General features: G+C 40.2%; 1 protein-coding gene across 5 annotated transcripts in view; it reads right to left on the bottom strand.

The window, feature by feature from the left end:
• lama2 (laminin, alpha 2) overlaps nt 1–16,286 on the bottom strand; it is a 299,175-nt gene that overhangs the window by 8,253 nt on the left and 274,636 nt on the right. For 4 of the 5 annotated variants that reach the window (XM_049478821.1, XM_049478823.1, XM_049478825.1 and 1 more), the window contains 7 exons: nt 15,888–16,064; nt 9,917–10,109; nt 8,682–8,729; nt 7,246–7,358; nt 5,198–5,387; nt 3,661–3,819; nt 3,355–3,502 (listed from right to left, as the gene is read on the bottom strand). In XM_049478821.1, coding sequence (XP_049334778.1) covers nt 3,355–3,502; nt 3,661–3,819; nt 5,198–5,387; nt 7,246–7,358; nt 8,682–8,729; nt 9,917–10,109; nt 15,888–16,064 — 1,028 coding nt within the window. The remainder of the gene's footprint in view (nt 1–3,354; nt 3,503–3,660; nt 3,820–5,197; nt 5,388–7,245; nt 7,359–8,681; nt 8,730–9,916; nt 10,110–15,887; nt 16,065–16,286) is intronic. The other variant, XM_049478822.1, reaches the window with a different exon arrangement.

Genomic DNA, 16,286 nt, shown 5'->3' with positions numbered 1-16,286 from the left:
CTCCGTCGGCCGACCTGCTTTTTCGCTCTGAAAAGCAGCCGAGAATTCAGACACGAAGTCCTGACAAGGCGGCACCGCAAAAGCACCCGCTTCCAGGCGTTTAAACAGCGCGTTAGAGCGTACGCTCCCTGCTGCTGGTGTATCCAGGCCTAGCCTAGCTAAGGCTAACTTAAGCGTCTCTTCCACTGAAGCCCTGCGAGAGGCTGCGGGGTGTGTGTCCTCACTTCCCTTGGCTCCATCCGAAGACAGGGAGTGTGGGGGTGCAGGAGAGCTATCGGTCGGAAAAGATCCGAACCCCATCTCGTGCTCGAGAGCCGACCCTTGTGTAAAGTTCGCGTTGGAGGCAGCCGTTGAGAGAACGTCAAACTCAGCCTCCCGCCTTGGCGAAACAGACTCCTTAAACTCGACCGAGGGGCTCTCACCTGCTCGGTCCTGTGTCTGGCTGTTCATAGCTAAGATCAGGTTCTTTAGCTGGTGTAACTCCGATACAACCGAGTCCACACAGTTAGAGAGAGCTCCATAGCCTTTCTTTTTTCGCGGTGGCTCTAACGAGCTATCCGCGCTCCGTATTCCCCGAGCCTTGGGCGTTGTCGCGGGGAGGGATGCCTCGCTTCGTGCTTCCAGGCCCGCTAGCCGCTCGTGGCGGATAGCCATGGGAATCATCGCGCAGTCGATGCATGGGTCTGTGAGCGCTTCGCGCAGATGGTCCAAGCCCAGGCACGACGGGCACAGTCGGTGTCCGTCGTCGGGCTCCAGGACGGCCTGGCAGTGCATGCAGCTAATCGAGGCTAGCATAGCAGCGCTAGGTAGGCCGCGGCTCCGGGAGGGGGTCTGACAGCCGCTCGCGGTGGCCGCTGGCTCGCTTCGGGCGTCGAGCGCCTCGCTGCCCGCTAAGTCACTCGGTGTACCGAGCACCAGCTAGCTGAAGCAGATAGCTCACGAGGAGTTTGCGCTAGTTAGAGCTACGGTTGGGAGTACTCACCGTGTCAGGCTCCGGCGAAAAGGCACAGCAGTGCTGACAGCCGCTCGGCTGATAGCTACTCGTGGGGCCGCTAGCCTCTGGCTAACCCCGGCGTCGAGCGATTCGTAGCCGGCTAAATGAACTCGGTGTACCGAGCACTAGCTAGCTAGGTCAGATAGCTCGCGAGGCGTAACGCTAGTAGAGCTAAGGAGAGAGTACTCACCGTGTCGGCTCCGGCGAAGACACCACAGTGTAGATAGCCGCTCGTGGGGGCGTTAGCTGAGGCTAATCCCGGCGCCGAGCGCTTCGCTGCGGTCAAAGTGAACTCGGTGTACCGAGCGCACGATAAACTGAGGCAGCGGACGAGTACTGAAGCTAGGTTAGAACTACGGTGGGAGTCCTCACTGGTTTCGAGCTTCGACGGGAAATGCACAGTAACCCGAAGCTTGGAGCCCCAAGCTTCGTGCGGGTACTGGCGACGAGTAATCCAAATAGGAGAAGAAAAAAAGGAAAAAGATGATGAAAAAACAGCTCTAGAGGTCGGAATCCGAGCTCTGAAGCGAGCTGCACTCAATCGGTTCTGGGCGAGAAGAAAAAGAGGAGGAGCAGCGAGTGCCAGGGGGCATTTATACCCCGCTTGCGTCACACGCTGTGTCACGTGTAGTGACTTCGTTGGTATACAACTCTCGGTTCGCCGTGGGCACGGCAGGGAATACATTCACATTAAGCACCGCCCTGGCGGTCAGTAACTATGAAACATAACATGAATGCTCTGTGACTTTTGCTTTTCTGTATTCCATTGTGCTACAAAAAAGTATTTCCCCCTACAGATTTCTTTTTTTATCATACTTAAAACTTAAGTTTAATGGTTAAAAATATTTGACCCTTAAACTTAATAACATGGTTGTGCCACCCTTGGGGGAAACAGTTGCAATCAAGCGTGAGTCTTTCACCTCTCTGTGGAGGAATTTTGCTCCACTCTTTTTAATTTAGCCGCATTGGAGGATTTTCAAGCATAAACATCCTGTTTAAGTTCATGCCACAGCATCTCAATCAGACTTTGACTAGGCTTTGACTCCAAAACCTTCATAGGTGGACTTGTTTGTGTGCTTTGGATCATTGTCCTGCTGCAGAACCCAAGTACACCTGAGCTTAAAGTCATGAACTGATGGACAGACATTATTCTTTAGGATTGTCTGGTAAAGTTCCTCGTTCCAGCTATTACAGCAAGTTGTCCAGGCCCTGAAGCAGCAAAACAGCCCCAGAATATCTTCACCATGTTTTACATTTAATTTCATATTATTGTTCCGAAATTATGTGTTAGATTTGCACTATATGTAACAGGACTCACACCTTCCAAAAAGTTCCACTAGTCTCGTCAGTCAAGTCCTGAGGATATACAAAGAGTTTGTTGGCAAATGTAAGACAGACCTTTGTGTCCTTTTTTGGTCAGCAGTAATTTTTATCTTGGAATTCTTTCATGGATACCATTTTTGACCAGTCTTTTTCTTATTTTTAAATTGTTAACATTAGACTTAACTATGACAAGGGAGACCTGCAGTTCTTTAAATGTTGTTCTTGGTTCTGTTGTGATCTCCTGGATGAGTTGTCCATGCCCTTTTGGAGTAATTTAGGTAGGCCAGTCACTCCATTTGTGGATTATAGCTCTCACTGTGGTCTGCTGGGGTCCTAAAGCCTTAAAAATGACTTTGTAACTTTCTCCAGACTGACTGATTTTCTGTTTGTGAATTTCTTCACTTTTATGAGATCTTCATGTTATCAGACAGGTCTAAGACACTATTTACACCTGTTCACTTCACCTGACTAGTATGTGGATTGTATCCTAAATAGCCAAATCAGCTCTGACCCATTGAGGGATGGGTTTCACAAGACCTCTGAAGGTGTCCTGTAGTATGGCCCCCATGGATTAGATCAATGAGCCTTGAGCCTTGTTGCTAGTTGTCCTTTCTTGGAGTTTTTTTGGTAGGTACTGATCACTCCCTACTGGGAACAACACACTAGACCTTCTGTTTTGGAGATGTTTTTACTCAGTCATGTAGACATCACAATTTATTATTTATATTATAATTATTATTTATATCTTAGATACTTATGCTTGTCCATTTTTCTTTCTTCAGCACAGTAACTTCAACAAGAGCTGTCTGTTCACTTGCTGCCCAATATGAAGTAGATTCCACCCCAGTACAAGTAAGAGATAAACAAATGTTATTCACTTAATTCATTGAGCTTTTAATATTAGAGCTGATCAGTGTTAGTAAAACATTTACGTATGGTATTGACATACATTCAGGATTATTTATTACCATGTGAACTTAGAGGGGAGGCCCACAGCATTGTGACCATGCTCACGGAAATTCTGTTACAAAGCTCACCTGCTTTGGCGTATCCAGTTCCATCAAAATAAGAGCCAGGCTGTGGGTTAACAAAGCAGGAGCCCACCCTGTAGCTGGAGGTGGGATTCTCCATGTCCACATTCAGCATTCGGAAGTTCTTGATGCAGCCATTGATGCTGTAAACAACCTACACAATTGTGTACATGAATACACAAGTGTTAACATTTTTAGACTCCTCTGGGCTGATTAATAATTAATTATTTTTTAATTATTAATAGTGAAACAAGTGCTACTGTTGAACTGGTATAGAGGGTTGTGGTGTTATTGAGAGCATGTATACAGTACCGGTCCAATGCGCTTGGTGGTGTAGTTGAGTGGAAGTCCTCCCACGTAAAGCATTCCGACTACATCCAGAATATCAGCTTTCTTCGGGCTGACTGTGTGTTTGGAGTATCGATTGTCCACCGTCAGAATTCCTCTCTGCTTATCCCTGCGCACTCGAATCTACACACACACACACACACAACAAGCTGATTATAGCTAAATATGTCATATTATAGGTTTAGGAAAAGCTATGGAGAAGTTTGGCTTCTTTTACCTACAGCATCTCGCAGTATTATATATTTTGAAGAGACAACACTAAAGTGATGAGAAGATATGAGACATATATCAGACACGTGATGAGATTTACAGCTGGCCACTGGTTTTCTCTTCCACTCCTCCATGATGACATTACAAAGCTGGTGGATGTTAGAGATATTGCGCTACTCTACATTCCGTGTGAGGATGCCCCAAAGATGCCCAATAGGGTTTAGGGCCAGAGACATACTTGGCCAGTCCATCACCTTTATCATTAGCTTCCTTTGCAAAGCAGTTGCCATCTTGGAGGTGTGTTTGGGTTTGATATCATGTTGGAAATCTGCCTTAACTTAGTCTCAGACCATCATGCTACCACCACCATGCTTTACTGTAGACGAGGGACAGTTTTACTCCTAAAAAGGGTGCCACCACACATGCTGAAGACAATTTGACCTGAGCAAGTTTATCTTGGTCTCGTCAGACCACAGGACATGGGTTATGTAATCCATGATCTTGGACTGCTTGTCTTCATCAAACTGTTTGCGGTCTTTCTTGTGCATCAGAATCAGAAGAGGCTTCCTTCTAGGACAGAGCCATGCAGACAGGATGCAGTGTGTGGCGTATGGACTGAGCACTTCTTCAAGCTCTGCAGCAATGCTCATGTTAGTTTTTTAAAGCCAAACTTCTTTGGTCTGTTTGGTCAGTTTTAACAAAAGGGTGTTTTAACTTTCTTATAGCCTAGGCCATCCTTTGAAGATAATCAATTCTGTTTCTTACATTTTCTTCCTATGAAGTGCCATGTGGAATATCCATTACACCAAATTTAACAGGCCTGCTCCCCATTTACACCTGAGACCTTGTAAAACTAATGAGTCACTTTTTTCTTCTCAGTTAAGGTGAGAACAAAAAATGATCTAGGGTCTCATCAGCGCTGAATAGAGGAGGAGAGTAAGAGAAGAGAGTCTGGTTTAAAGTTCAGTTCCACTGTAAACTCAAAAAGCAGGAGTTTCATCTGCAGTGGCTTCTTTTTAGCTTCGCTTCAACACATCTCAGTTCAGCTCAGATCATTTCAACTCAACTAGATCTACCCTTAGAAAATACCCTTTAGATGTTCCACAGTTTAACCTATTATCTTTGGCACACAAACATAATAGACACCACTGAATTATTTAACTTTCTTTAAATCTTCTCCATTGCACATCATAATAATTAGAACAGAGGTGATGAGAGTTCAGTTTATTGACAGGAAAACTGAGTTATGTACAAAAATTTCAGTGATAAAAATTGATCTTTCTTTATCTACCTTGTGCCACTGGCCGTCGTTGATGATGCGGGGGACGCTGACGGATGTGTTCCCGCTGCCGAGATCATAGCTTAGATGCGCCATGCCCTCCTTCACCTGAATGGTGGCAAAGTCAGCGTGGTTTATTCTCGCCATGTAAAACACCAGCCCTGAGTCCGCTTCTGTTCGCAGGTCAAACTCAATCACCAGACTGAGAGAAGGACACACACAAAAAATACATTTAATGAATTGCACATAAGCATACCACTGTTCTATTCAGACTTTGTCCAAAAATGCTTTTGATGACTTTTATGCCAGTAAATGGAACTACAAGTTAAGTCTAGATCCGGGGTGCTCAATACATCTATCATTGGTAGATCGTGTCTCCTTTAAATTTATGTTACATTCAAACTGTTTATGGTGGTGGGCAGGTCAGTATATTAATGTAAAACCAATGTACTGCTGCTCTATATAACCATATCTACACCCACCCCATAATACCACAGCCTGCATAAAGCACCATTTGCCTCGCAAAGCATCTAAATTTCTGTTTATACAAAACTACTATGCAAGTATTATTTGTTTCCATATTTTAATTGACTCACAAGGTCAGTGCAGGACCTAGCAAGAACTTGGAGGACTATTTTTTACGATGTCAAACTCCATCTGGTTAATTTACTAAGAAGCCATCTCACTTTTTTTGAACAGTGCACACAAAGTTAGACAGCGAATTTCCACCCAAAAGTGAGCTCAGGAGGAGAAATGTGAAAGAACTGAAATCGCAGCTACTGTATTTTTCTCACTACAAGGTACACCTAAAATCCTTGGATTTTTCCAAAAATTGACAGTGCGCCTTATGTATTTTACCAAATAATTTTACCAGTTACCAGTTGTACGGAGCAGTAAAGCCACTCTGCTAAAGTGCAGGAGTTATACAGGAGTTTCAGTTCTTCAGCACAGAGACTGGAGCAGCATTATCTGCTAACTGTGCTAAGCGCTAGCTCTTTCGTCGTTCAGACATGGGTATATCATATTGTAACCTGCGCGTTAACCGTGTTAAAACAAGCTACGTGGGACAAACGGCTAGCTAATATAATCTGCTAGCTAATATCACCCTGGCTTACCAGAACACTCAGGGTTCCTCAGTGTAGTTAGCTCTGCCGGGTGCCATTAGCCGCTAACTGCAGGTAGCTTTAGTGGAAATCTGCAAATTTAAGCTTACTGTAAATAAACGTAAGTGCCTTACTCACCAAATTAAACAGTTTTCAGGAGAGAAATCTGTGTAGATAAACATCTAATGTTAGCGCTCGTTTGACTTTAAAATAATTACAGAAAAGAACAACAGTTTTGTTTACTTAGCCTAGCTTAGGTTTATAAGTCTCACAAGAGACTTGCTAAATTAGAAGGAAAACATGGCAACACCCCTGTTACTCACTAGAGTTGCATAATGCGCCTTATAATCTGGTGAGAAAATTGACCAGAAAAAAGACATTTATTGATAGTGCAAAAAAATACGGTAAGTGCTGAGCAGTCTATCTCCACGAAACCCAGCTCAAAAGCAAAAGCTGCCACCATAGCGTCATTAGTGGAACACAAGTAATAATTTCAGGTTTGGAGAAATTATAAAAGAGGTCTTAGTGGAGGCAGCAGACTTGTTGTTTCAGGATTTTAAAAACAAAACAGAGACAGTTTCAGCTATTAAAGCTATTCAGTTCTTCTGGAAGATTAAACTTTAGTTCTGCAAACTGACATTCAAATAAATTCGAGGGCCTCTGCTGGGCAGTTTTGGAACTGAAGCTTTAAAAAAAAGGTAGCCTAAAAGATTACAATGGCCTGTCCACTAGAAAAGTAAATATTGGGCCAGAAAAGTGTGAGCATTCCTAATATACATGTTTAAATAAAGGTACCAGTGAGTGGAAACACAAGGTAGTAGTTGTTTCTAACAAAGTGGGCAGTGAGTAAAAGCGAAAGCACAAGGCATTAGGTGTTTCTAATAAAATGGCCAGTAAGTGAATGTTTTTAATCAGGATGTGAACCATGAGAACTGAATGATGAAACCATGTGCTCACCTGTTTTTGACCTTCCTGTCATCAAACTCGAAAGCCATGTGACTATTTCTGGATAGGCCAAACTGCTTTGCTAACTCCAGGACTTCAGGCTCCGCCTCTGCTGCACAAGAGACCTTCGAGATTGGATAAAGAGAACGTCACTCAGGTGCTTTTTTTAGACCAACAAAACCAGACAAAATGACCTGCATCATTCAAATAGTGTTTCTTGCTGTCAGACAAAAGCAAACAAAACTGCTTTTTAAGGTTTCATTAAGAACACCATGCACAGAAGTTTTTTTGCAGACAAAGAACCATTAAAGCATCCATATGGGTCTTTGTGAGTGAGTCATGGTTTTTATATAGTTGTAAGTACTGTAAGTTGGGGGCGCAGAGTGGTCTAGCGGTCTAAAGCACTGCCACTATGATCGGGAGATCACTGTTTTAAATCCCTGGCATGCAGCTTGCCATCAGCTGCCAGAGCCCTGAGAGAGCACAATTGGCCTTGCTCTCTCTGGGTGGGTAGCTGGTGCTCTCTCGCCTTATCACTTCAAAGGAGGCAGTGGCTGACTTCACATGTGTTGGAAGAGGCATGTGCTAGTCTTCACCCTCCTGGTGTTGGGATATCACTAGTGATGGTGGATACAGCTGAATGGGTGGGACAATTGACCTAACTAAACTGGCTGAAAAATAATAATAAAACAAATAATAATAAAAAAATAATAAAAATAACTGTAAGTTTGATAACTGGAAATGAATGTAACTGGAATTTTGAATGTATCCTAAAATATCCAAACAGGTTTGCTGGAGCTGCAATTCTGGCTGTCTGTTTCCAGAACAATATAACAGCTGTCAGCAAGGAGAGGCAGCCTGGTTATGAACATTATGCTCAGCAAAAAAAAGATTATATTCAGGCCTTGACATGAATATATCCATTTAGTACATATTTTGTGGAAAAAATTATTAAAGTAAAAGAAGATTTACACTACCATTACACTACTATTTAACTACAATCTGTGGACTGTGGATAGAAACACTGATCTAAGTGATCTAACTGAAGAGATTCTTGATGAGCTTCACAGCAGTCCTTTATGTTAGTGCTGTAAGAACTGTTGCTGTTTTTAAGCCAGCCATGAGATGGTGCCATAGCACAGTGTATGAGTTACGTTACATATCATTCAGTTCACAGTCATAAAAAGAATGCTGCTCTTATAGTTTTATATTCTTTTAATTTGACTTTTCCGCATTAAGGTGATGAAGAGATTTTTGTTAAATCATAATCTGAATTACTGAATTGTCTGTGTGTGTGTGTAAATTTACTGGTACACACAGGTTAGTAAGAATCAGTTAGTATTGCAGTACAAATGCTGTATTGTTATTTCTGGGGGTGTGTAGTCTGTGTGTGTGTGTGTGTGTGTGTGTGTGTTATGTGAGTATAGTAGTACCACTGTTGGACTGACATGGACAGGAGGCTCAGGAATGGTGATGACCTCAGCAGGGGGCGGGGCCTAAAGACCAGCAGAGCAAGAGCGGGAGAGTGACAGGTAATGAAGCGCCATGCAGCGACATTCAAGCTGACATAAGACAGTTATAACCACAGCATCTCTTAAAAGCCACGAGCACTCGCAAAAACATGCATTTTATGCATTATATTCTCTTTTTCTTTTTGTCCCAATCTCTCTCCCCTCTCTTCTTTTCTCCATTCTGTCTGTGTGCCACACATCTCTATTGTCCATTCTTTCTCTTACTCTTACTTGTCCACATCTTTCATGATTCATCTTTCTATCTGTTTATTATTTTTCCTCCTTCATCTCCCTGTCTCTGTCTCTTTCTGTTTTCCTATTTCGTCTTTCCTCTTCTCTCTGTCTCTTCTGTTCTTCCTTCCATGGGTAAAACTTTACAATAAGAGTCAAATCAACAGTAGTTACAACAGTAATAAACATTGTTTATATATGGTTAGGCAATGTATCACCTATTTATTAATAGGCACTAGCTATGACATAAAAAAATGTCATAGAAAATAATGTTTTAACAGGTTTGGCTGCCAATCAAATGGTACCAATCATGAAATTTGGTGTCCCCCAGGTGGATATTTTATCATAGATGAGTTGTGGAGAGAACAAAAAGTGATCTTTTAGCACATCAGTGCTGAAGAGAGGAGGAAAGGAAGACAATTACGTCTGGGGTAAAGTTGAGGAGGTCAAGTAACATTTTAATTATTAATTAATTGACGCTAGTAAATAAATAATTAAACATTACACATGTTTAATGCCTAAGAATGTAGTAAATAATAATGAACTAAGACATAAATTTTGTCTATTAATAATCAGCTGAGATATTCTGTTATGAGTTTTGTTAATTAATGTACCCTTATTGTAAAGAGGTACCCTTTCTTGTTCTGTGACCTTTTTTCTATCACTCTCTCTCTTCTCTGCCTCTATCTCTATGTCTCTCTGTTTGTATTGCTCTTCGCCATCAGTCTCTATATATCTCCTGGCTTTACACTATCTCGGAAGGTAATGGTGTGGAAAACTGCTCCATTTTTATAGCTCTCTCACCACTTATCCTCTCTCTCTCTCTTTCTTTCTCTCCCCCTCTCTCTCTTTCTCTCTCTCTCTCTGTCTCTCGCTCTAATTACAGAAGGGATTGGTTCAGACTCATTGGGCCGCACCACAATGCATCAGTCAGTACATACAGTGGAAGGTGGAGGTGGCGGTTTTGCTGCCGCTGTGGGAGGGGTCTCTGGTTTGGGTGGGACCACTTCTTCTTCTTCCTCCTCTTCTTCCTCTTCTTCTTCTTTCGCGGGTGGTGGAGGGGGCCGAGCTACGTCGGGACACTGTCCGATTTCAGCATTCTCGAAAGCCACTGGCTGGGAGAAGTCCACTGGTCTGTATGATTGAAAAATAATCACCAGTCAAAAGTTTATATATTTTTATATATATGTACGGGTCTTAAAAGCCCATTTTCTACATTTTTACTTTATGTGAAATATAATATGTAATGTGTAATATGAAGAACCTTTTACCAACCTCTATATTGCTTACATTTAAACTGTACCTCTAAGAATGATTATATGTAAATGATCTCTGTTTTGATTTGCCTCCTTTAAGTTCAACCTTAAATTCTGTACACTAAATGGGTGGGGCTTAATTTAGTAGAGACTGAATAGACAGAGATAAACTACTGAGGTCAAAATGGGTGGGGCTTAACTGCAGTGGGCTAAATGGGTGGAGCTGAACTGTTGAGGCCAAATGGGTGCAGCTAAAGTTCTCTACAGTAAATGGGAGGGGTTAAACTGATGCAGGCTGAATGTGTTGATCTACACTGCTACAGGCTGAATGGGTGGAGCTCAAATGTTGTAGATTGAATCAGTGGAGTTAAACTGCTGTAGATTGAATGGGTGGGGTTAAACGGCTGTAGGCTGAATGGGTGTGGCTTAACTGCAGTTGGCGGAATGGGTGGAGCTAAACTGCTGTAGGCTGAATGGGTGGAGTTAAACTGCTGTAGATTTAATGGGTGGGGTTAAACTGCTGTAGGCTGAATAGGTTAGGCTAAACTGCTGTAGACTGAATGGGTGGAGCTAATCTTTTGCAGGCTGAATGGGTGGAGTTAAACTTTTGCAGGCTGAATAGGTGGAGCTAAACTTTTGCAGGCTGAATGGGTGGAGCTAAACTGCTGCAGACTGAATGGGTGGAGTTAAACTGCTGTAGGCTGAATGAGTGGAGCTAAACTGCTGTAGACTGAATGGGTGGAGTTAAACTGCTGTAGGCTGAATGGGTGGAGCTAAACTGCTGTAGACTGAATGGGTGGAGTTAAACTGCTGTAGGCTGAATGGGTGGAGCTAAATCGTTGTAGTCTAAATAGGTGGAGCTAAACTGCTGTAGGCTGAATGGGTGGAGCTAAACCATTGTAGTCTGAATAGGTGGGGCTAAACTACTGTAGGCTGAATGGGTGGAGCTAAACTGCTGTTGGCTGAATAGGTTAGGCTAAACTGCTGTAGACTGTATGAGTTAAAGCTAAACTGCTGTAGGCTGAATGGGTTAATCTAAACTGCTGTAGGCTAAATGGGTGGAGCTAAACTGCTTTAGGTTGAATGAGTGGAGCTAAACTACTGTAGGCTGAATGGGTGGAGTTAAACTGCTGTAGATTTAATGGGTGGAGCTAAACTGCTGTAGGCTGAATGGTTTAATCTAAACTGCTGTAGGCTAAATGGGTGGAGCTAAACTGCTTTAGGTTGAATGAGTGGAGCTAAACTACTGTAGGCTGAATGGGTGGAGTTAAACTGCTGTAGATTTAATGGGTGGAGCTAAATCGTTGTAGTCTAAATAGGTGGGGCTAAACTACTGTAGTCTGAATGGGTGGAGCTAAACCATTGTAGGCTGAATGGGTGGAGCTAAACCCTTGTGGTCTAAATGGGTGGGCCTGAACTGCTGTAGGCTGAATGGGTGGAGCTAATTTGCAGTAGGCTGAATGGGTATAGGCTTAATTCTGAAAGCTTAAAATGCACTTATAGTTATAGCATAATTACCATTATCATTTCAAAACATATGTGCATTAAATAGGAATGTATGAAATATATATTTAAGAGTGTTTTATACCCGTATGATAAAATGCAAAGTAAACCACCGGTGGAGAAGTTTAAGCGTTTAAAGGGTTGTGTGTTTCTGGGAAGAACAAAAACAGTAATGGTGTGGACATATGAATGTATTTCTAAAGATAATCATGTTAAAAAAAACTTAATGCAAGAAGTAATGCTAACATTAATTAATCTCATTATAGTAATTCTGAGTGATTCTATCCTAGAGCCCTAAAACTGGATTAAATTCCTTGCAGAACATCAGTCTTAATTTCAGAAATCAATGGGCCGTAGCTGACTCGAATAGCCTTGTAATATCTCTGGGCAGATGCACCATTTATATACTTCATGGAGCCTGCCTGCCAATCAATATTATATTCACTCCTAATATTTACTGCAGCAGCATAGTTATGAGTAAGCACTTGTACAGTTTGAAGCCAGCATATACTGTATTGATGTTTGGACCTGCAGATTTATATCATTTACTGGGGTCAACATTTCTGTGAGTTTAAGAGAGAAAAAAGATGACCTGGTGGCATAAAGTTAAAGATGACACATTTCTTTAATATTTGAGCAATAAAGTTTTCTCCAATCTCTTAACTGCTTTAAACAGTTTTAACATGTTTCAATTTCTTTCTTTTGAAGTCTGAGAGATTTTTGGGCTGTCTTGATGTACTGCTGTTTTGAGGGCTATCAACAGATTTTGTAAATTAATTTTATTAATTTTGAGGTAAACCATTCTGGATTTTGAGGTTCTTTGACTCAAATTAGTTTTCTCACAATTAACAATTTTCATTTTGGTCCACTTTTCTTTATAGAATTGTTGTAATTTTCCACAATGAAGGGTTTTCCAGCATAAAACGCCTTTTCTTTAGTCATTCAGAGCTGAACTTGCTGGTGTGTTTTGAATCATTGTCCTGCTGCAGGACCCAAGTTTGTTTCAGCTTGAGGTCACAAACAGATGGTCGGACATTCTCCTTCAGGATTTTTCGGTAGAGAGTGGAATTAATGGTTCCATTTATCACAGGAAGTTTTTCAGGTCCTAAAGCACCAAAACAGCCCCAGACCATTACCACCACCATGTTTTACTGTAGGTATAAGATTCATTTTATGAAATGTGGTGTTATTTTATGCCAGATGTAATGGGACACACGCCTTTCAAAAAGTTCCACTTTTGTCTCCTCAGTCCACAGAGGTATTTCCCAAAAGTCCTGGGGATCATCACGGTGGTTCTTGGCAAAATTGAGACAAGCCTTAATGTTCTTTTTTTACTCAGCAAAATGTCTTATGGTGGAATCATATCAGGGACGCTGACCTTAACTAAGGCAAGTGAGGCCTGCAAGTCTTTGCATGTTGTTGTGGGCTCTTTTGTGACCTCTTGGATGAGTTGTCGCTCCACTCTTGGGGTAATTTTGGGCGGCCAGTCACTCCTGGGAAAGTTCACCACTGTTCCATGTTTTCACCATTTGTGGATAATGGCTTTTACTGTGGTTCGCTGGAGTCTTTATAACCTTTTCCAGACTGATAGATCTCAATTATTTTCTTTCTCATTTGTTCCTGAATTTCTTTAAACATTGACATGACATTTAGCTTATAAGGATTTTTTGCTGGACTTCACTTTGTCAGGCAGGTCCTATTTAAGTGATTTCCTGATTAAGAAAAGGTGTGGCAGTAATCAATCATGTGCCTGGCTAGAAAGATTTAACTCAGGTGTGATAAACCACAGTTAAGTCATATTTTAACTGGGAGGGGGAGCAAACACTTTTTCACACAGAGCCATGTGGGTTTGGATATTTTTCTCTCTTAATAATGAAAATCTTAATTTAAAAACAGCATTTTGTGTTTATTTGTGTTGTCTTATAACATGACTAATATTTAAATTTGTTTGATGATCTGAAACATTTAAGAGTGAAAAACATAAAAAATCATAAAGGGGCAAACACTTTTTTCACACCACTGTATATAACCCATTCTATTAAGTAATCAACACAGAGTTTACATGTTTTCATCTACTTTACTGTTAATCTGAAATATAGAAACAGTAAAAAGGTACATAAACACTTCTTCTGAGTAGTTGTTTCCAAACTTTTGACTAACACTGTACGGACTCGGTGAATAATGAACGCGGTTATGAGCAAGGACACACTCGTTTAACGCTGTGTAATGGAGGTCAACAGGCTCCGCTCGGGTGGAAGAGACCAAGGGCTTCCTGACAGAGATTCATAATCGTCATTAGCGCAAGAAAAACTTGCCGATTATTAACGTCACCAGAGCGCCTGGCTTATGACTGCACCTCAAAACAGCACTGCAGGCAAAACAAGCTAGCTAATTTAAAGCCACTAGAGACGGGCAGGAAAAAAATACACACGGTCACATTTCATATTATGGCAGGACCTCCCGCTCATGTTATTGCACATGCACTGCAGTAATAGGCAGCATAGCTCACGCAGTTTACAGCCGGTTATTATGTACTGCGATGCTGAGCTTGATTAGGCTGCTTGTACGCAGCTCGCTCAGTTTGTCAAAGCAATAAAAGTCTCCGTCAATGAGTCCGTAAAACCCTGCAGGCCTGATTAGCTGATCCTGCCCTCAGCTCAGCTCTAATAAAACGGCAGGTCACCACCAGGGGGAGCTCATGTAATAATTTCCAAACCTTTCAAGCCTTCCTGACTGACTCTTTTACACTCCGTTTACATTTATCAACTATATAATTAACATTATTAAACGTTATCTACTGTATAGTGTACAATACAGACATCATTTAAACATCATTACACATCAAACTGTAAAAAAAAAAGGTTCAACCTCACTAACTAAAAATATTTAACATAACTAAAGAGTTAATGTTTCTAGAACCTTAATCTGGATATTAATGCTATAAAAACATAGATATAACTGTTAATTAAACTTCATCTAAATGTTATTACAAATTAATTTTGGATATTAATGCTATTAGATACTTTTTTACTAGATTATAATGTTTTAAAGCTTTATTTTAGATATGAATGTTATTAGAGATTCATTTTGGATGCTAATGCTATTAGAATTAGATTCTAAATATTAATGTGATAAAGTTTAATTCTAGATATTAATGATACAAAGCTTCGTTCTAGATATTAATGTTATTAGAAATTCATTTGGGATATTAATGCCATTAGAATTTGATCCGAGATATTAATATAATAAAGTTTAATTTTGTTCATTCTGGATATTAATGCTATTAGAATTTCATTCTAAATATTAATGTTATAAAGCTTCAATCTAGACATTTGTTTTTAGAAATTCATTGTAGATTTTAAAGTTATTAAAAAAATAATTCTAGATATTAATATTATAAAGCTACATTCTATATATTAATGCTATTATAACTCTATTCTAGATATTAATGTAATAAGAAATACATTTTTGGATATTAATGCTATTAGAACATAATTCTAGATATTAATTTTATACATTTTTATTCTAGATATTAATGTTGTAAGAAATTTATTCTGAAAATTAATGCTCTTAGAATTTGATTCTAGATATTAATATAATACAGCTTCATTCTGGATAATGCTATTAAAAATTAATTTTGGACATTAATATAAAAAGCTTCATTCTATTAGAACTTCATGCTAGATATTAATGTTATTAAAAATTAATTTAAAATATTAATGCTATTCGAATGTCATTCTAGATATTAATGTTATAAAACATCATTCTATAAAGTAATGTTTTTAAATATTCATTATAAATAATAATGCTATTAAAACTCTTTTCTAGATATTAATGTTATTAGAAGTTTATTATAGATATGAATACTTTTAGAAATTTCTTATAGATATTAATGCTATTATAACTCTGTTCTAGATATTAATGTTATTAAAAATTCATTATATATATTAATGTTATTAGAACTCTAGATATTAATGTAATTAGAAATTCATTATTAGAAATGAATTTTGGATATTATTGTTATTAGTATTTGATTGTAGATATTAATATAATAAAGCTTAATGTTTAAAGCTTAATGTAATATTATAGTGGATTCCAGTGAGTGTGTGTGTGTGTGTGTGTGTGTGTGTGCGCACATGTGAATGCAACATACACTGTATTGATCAGCAGGTTCCAGATACAGCCTTCGAATGGCATGCTGGGTCGCTGCAGGCCGTTCTGTACATCATCAGGAACTCCACCTATAAACAGTCTGTGGAGGATGATCGACTGATCGCTGGGCAAAGCCTGCTCCAATCGCGGCTCCTCATCTACCTGCACTGAAAAAGACCTGAGAAACACACACACACACACACACACACACACACACACCGCAGTCATTACTTAAAGTGCTTAAAGTGATAGTTGGCATTGGTGATAATTAGGCCTGAGTTATGTTTGTACTTTAGTCCATGTTCACAGATTACTGTGATTTATACAGTGTGAGAAACCACAAAAACAAGTCTATAGGTATTTTTCACAGTTCCAGTTCCCACATCTGAAAGCAGATTAG

Source organism: Astyanax mexicanus, chromosome 1 (genome assembly GCF_023375975.1).
Source record: "Astyanax mexicanus isolate ESR-SI-001 chromosome 1, AstMex3_surface, whole genome shotgun sequence".
Classification (NCBI taxonomy): Eukaryota; Metazoa; Chordata; class Actinopteri; order Characiformes; family Acestrorhamphidae; genus Astyanax; species Astyanax mexicanus.
Note: the sequence above shows the minus strand (reverse complement) of the source record. Positions and strands in the feature narration are given on the sequence as shown.